Raw genomic sequence first — 4,609 nt, forward strand, 5'->3', positions numbered from 1 at the left:
GTGGCCGGGTATCCCTGAGCGGCCCCCAGCCCCGCTCCTGCAGCATCTTCCTGTCCCGCAAATGTCACTTGTCTTCGGAAACGCCCCCACAGCGCCACGGTCACCCGCGATGGGAACTGGCTATCGGCGGCCGGCCGGATAAGCGCCCGGGGCTGGCGCTGCGTTGCGGAGTTCGTTTCAGCAAACCAAAATGTGACGCCTGTCTTGATAGGAGGATCTCAAGTCGGTGGTTTAGCGCAGGACGCTCCCATCACTCAGGTTTTCCACATCAGGCCGGCTGCCCCGTCACCCTTCCCAGCCGTGCTTGCTTAGTACGCCGTTACTTCAGAGGCTGCAGTTAGCGTCTTGCTGCTGCGACCACCCTGCGCCAACAGGCCTGGCTGCCACCCGGCTCCTCTGAAGCACCTGGGTGCGTTCCTCCCTGACTGAACCTCTGTGCTCTGGCACGGGTGGATAAACCGCCGTGAACAGGACACGAGCGTGTGTGTGTCGGGAGTGGAAGAAGAAACCAGTTTCTGTGTCAAACATTTGCTGAGCAGCTTAAAATGCTCTTGTCCCTCCATATGGTTTTACAGGGCTGCAAGGACAACAGCCTGGCCATGAGCTTCCTTCTAGAAATAAATTAACCAAATCGGTGGGAAATATTATTATCATTGACCAATTCCTGTAATGGTCCCTGCTTTGGTATCCTTCGTTGTTGGGCTTTGTCTTGCTTGATCTCATCAATAAATACTGGACTGTAATCTGCCCTGCCAAAAATTTTTATTCCTTTTCTCCATTAAAACATTTGCATTGGCACAACAAAAGGAGTAGGCAATGGATCAGGAGAAGCAGTAGAAAGAAGGCCTCAGAAATGTTCTTTTTCAGTTAAAATATATTTAATGTACCAACATAGTGTGAAGAAATATGTAAACACATAGTAGTATAATTTCATAATCCTAACAATAATAAAGTAACATTGAAATTCTTGTAAATTATAATGTATTAAGAAGCCCTAGTACATTTTTACTCATGTAAGCTAAACCTTACCTCCGGGTTCAGATGCAGAACTGCAAGCAAGTGATGGCGTCCGTGCACCTGCAGGCAGGATGCTCAGCATGAACGTGAGCTCGGAAGGGCTCTGCTCCAGGGTCTTACAAAGCTTTAAATTCCTAAACATTAAGAGGAAAAGGCTATAAAACTTTACTGGTGTTCCTACATCTCCTCTTACATTGTATGTCTTTCCTATTTTAGATTAGCAGCAATCTTTTTACTTTTTAGTTGATGTAGCCAAACAATGTTTTGAGCCATAATTTGTTGTCCTAGATGTTAACTAAAGGTCTACAGTCCTACATATCTGCACAATGCTGGAATGGTGTGTACAGTAGTAACTAATAGTTGGAATACCATGAATGGCATTTAAACAAAACTATAGCTATTAAGGCTTGGAGTGTTCTTCATACAATGTAACTGTGGTTATCACTTAACTCCTATATATTTAAGCATACCCATGCTATCGCTTCAATCGCTGTTCAGAGGGGAAGTTCCAGGCTTTGCAGCGTGACAAGAGCATGTGTGTGTCACCTGTGCCCTTTGTGGTGTGAGGAGTGTGGGAGCCACTCATTTCAGCACCCTGTCAGAAAAAAAGAAAAGGGATTTTTGCAGTGAGAACGATTCTAGACTTTAACAGCTGCCTTGTGACAAGCTGAGTATCATGGGCTTTAATGACAGCACTATCTAAAAGGTTTCCTGCTTCCCAGCTGCCCAGTACAAGTCCTCTTCCCCTCACACCACACCCTCAACTGTGCTGTTTGTGGAGCAACATAGTGAACTGCATCAGGGAATTGATCCAGGTTAAAACCAGTTTTGTTTCTGTTTTGCCAGGAGTTTTAACCCGGATTAATTCACTGATCCATTCCTTTGGAGTGGTCAAGTAGTGAGGGAAGAACCTCATACCCTAAAGCCCCCAGGCACTGAAAGTACACCCTCCATGGCCGGTGAATCAGAAATCTGTGGCTGGTTTTCAAAACAGGATACAAGGGCTGGGACAAATGTATAACATCTGTGCTGCCTCAGTCATAAAAGGCTTTAATGCTATAAATCTTCATCTTTTTTTTTTCTTCTTTCCCTCAGCATAAACCTCATTTCTATTTTTGTTTTGCCAGTTTACAGTGGCAAGGCTTGGTATTTGATTTCAGCTGAGGGAGAAGACACAAAGGCCCTCTCTAAAAGTAGATTTAAACTATTTATTTAATAATATTTAATGCTAGGAAGCTCCTTAGTTTATATTCCTTGATTTTTGTGTGGTAATGTCACTTCCCACCCAGCTTTCCTTCCAGGTCACACTGATATGAACTAGATGTATTTCAACTAAGATCTCCCTTGCTCATAGGATTAGGTCATATTTGGGAGATCTGTCCCTCTCTATAATGTCATATAAACACCTGTGTCCAGTCACAGATCGGATGAGGAATTGCAGTCAAAGTCTTTTGCTGAACTGTGTGTCCTTTAGAAAAACTTCTCTGAGCAGACACTCTCCCCTGCTTCCCAGCCCCCATTGATAAGCCAATTTGTTAAGCAGGATTCTAAGGCAGGAGGAGGGAATGCATGAGGTGAAACATGTCAGGCTGCAGTGCACTATTAGACAAGCCAGCTACATGGGGTTCACGCTTCAAGCATGAGACTGGTCAGGTCTCCCATCACTTTCATCAGTTATAGGATAAATTCCACAGGATGGATGAACAGTGGTATTTAAAATACTGTGTTTAAAGAAATACTTAAAAATGTTAAGATTTTTTCATTTTCAGTGCATCTGTAGAAATCATTATTTAATAGCTAACTGGAGGGGGTTACATAAAACTTATTTATCATACATATGTTGTGGTTATACCTCCCTTTAACACTAACTTCAGGATGTATGAGACTAATGTGAGTGCTGAGCTATCAGTAGAGTAAGACCTGCCTTTATGGTCACACAAAAATCAATCCAGGTGACTGAATACCAGAGAAGGCTCATGATTTACACCAGAAGTTATATAAAAATACCTCTCTGTAAAGCAACAGGAAGATGATGTACCTGATCTTTATCCTTAACAGGAAGGAGGCAATCTGATAACTTTCTACCACAATAGATTTTTAAGGGCACTGTAACTTCTTATTCTCAATTCTTCATCTGGTGGAGTTTCACAACTGAATATAACACAGGATAGAAATTGCTGAAATTGACTGCAAGTCTGTAATTTCTAATGGTTTATTCCTCCTGTTAGCTGGATGTATGTTTAAACAGACATTTCAGGGCTTTAGTTAAGAGTATCATTAATTGCAGATCCAACAGATTATTCTTCAAGACTGGTAAAGTTTTGATGTTGTCCTAAAGATAAAAGAGGATAAAGGAGTGCAGACAAATAAATTGTAAGGTACCAAGCTGACCAAGTGGAAAGAAGACAGTAGGACAGTAGGAGTAATTTGAGGAATTTGCCATTGTATTAGAGTCCTGCTTAAAAATCAGGATTTAATGTGCAGTTAAATTTCCACTCAAGGATGTTATTCGTCTACTGAAACAGAATGGATATTACCAGTCTTCCAATTACACCGTTATTATCAGCTTCAGCAAAGATCATTGTACACTTCTGATGCACCTAAGGCATTCTTTTGATTACAGAGTAGAATATTAGATAAAATTCTGACTATGTGTAATTTATTCTTACAGACCTTGGAGGACAGGGTGGGCCAGCCATCAGCCTTCAGGTATGCATATTGCTGAAACCTTACAGACTTGTAAATTTTTCTTTATAAATCAACAAAAAACCTCACAAACATATATGATATGCTGGGTAAAGAAAGATATAGAAAGCAGATACTGGGCTTACTGGACGCCTTAAGGGATGCAGCCAGCACACAGAGAAAAATGAAGACAAAAACAGCTGGGCAGGAGACTTCAAAAAAACCCCTTTTTCAAAAACAAAGAACAAGCAAGAGATGTGTGATATTTACATAGTGTGGTACAGATTAAAAACCATGGAGGGTAAAAGACTGTGAGGTTCCGCTTAGGTTTCTGTGCACCATCCCATCAGGGCAGTAGTGGTAGTACTGCAATACCTTGGGCTGTTTGGTTTCATGGAAGACTCGGTCACAGAACATAGAAATCATGTTGTATTCCAGGTCACTATCTCACTGTCAACAGAAAATTGTTAGAATATTGAGCTATCTCTAGTGTTAGTGTTAGTGAATAGTTACTCGTCAACCTCAGGCTGTAGCTTAGTGAAACTGGATCCATGGAAAGTCTTTTTGCTGAAATGATGACACTTTACTCTGAATTTTTACTTGGGTTTTCCTTCAGTAATGTATTTCTGAAAGGTGAGTGGGGTTGCCCTGGGCCCCAGGTTTTCTTACCTGTTTGTGGATTAGGCTGAGGAACCATTATTTTAATCCTCTGTGAGAACTGGGCTTGACCTTCACAAATGCTAGCAAGTGTTTCAGTTTGCGGAGCTTGTCACAGCCGTTTGTATTCCGGCTCTGCTTTCTTCACTTTTCCCACCCATTAAAGCCTTCAAACTTTCTTATACAGTTTTACCATATGCTGCTTTTTCTTTTGCTAAAAAAAGTAGATGCTTTCTTCTTTTATTGTACC

General features: G+C 41.7%; 1 protein-coding gene across 1 annotated transcript in view; it reads right to left on the reverse strand.

Annotated features, from left to right (window-relative positions):
* The window catches only part of TUBGCP5 (tubulin gamma complex associated protein 5), a 25,917-nt gene extending 24,818 nt beyond the window's left edge, over positions 1-1,099 (reverse strand). The window contains exon 1 of the mRNA XM_026845970.1: positions 1,030-1,099. Within this exon, the coding sequence (XP_026701771.1) occupies positions 1,030-1,099 (70 nt within the window). The remainder of the gene's footprint in view (positions 1-1,029) is intronic.
* Positions 1,100-4,609: the final 3,510 nt, after the last annotated feature.

This window comes from Athene cunicularia (genome assembly GCF_003259725.1).
Source record: "Athene cunicularia isolate RWA chromosome 1 unlocalized genomic scaffold, athCun1 chr1_part1, whole genome shotgun sequence".
Taxonomy (NCBI): Eukaryota; Metazoa; Chordata; class Aves; order Strigiformes; family Strigidae; genus Athene; species Athene cunicularia.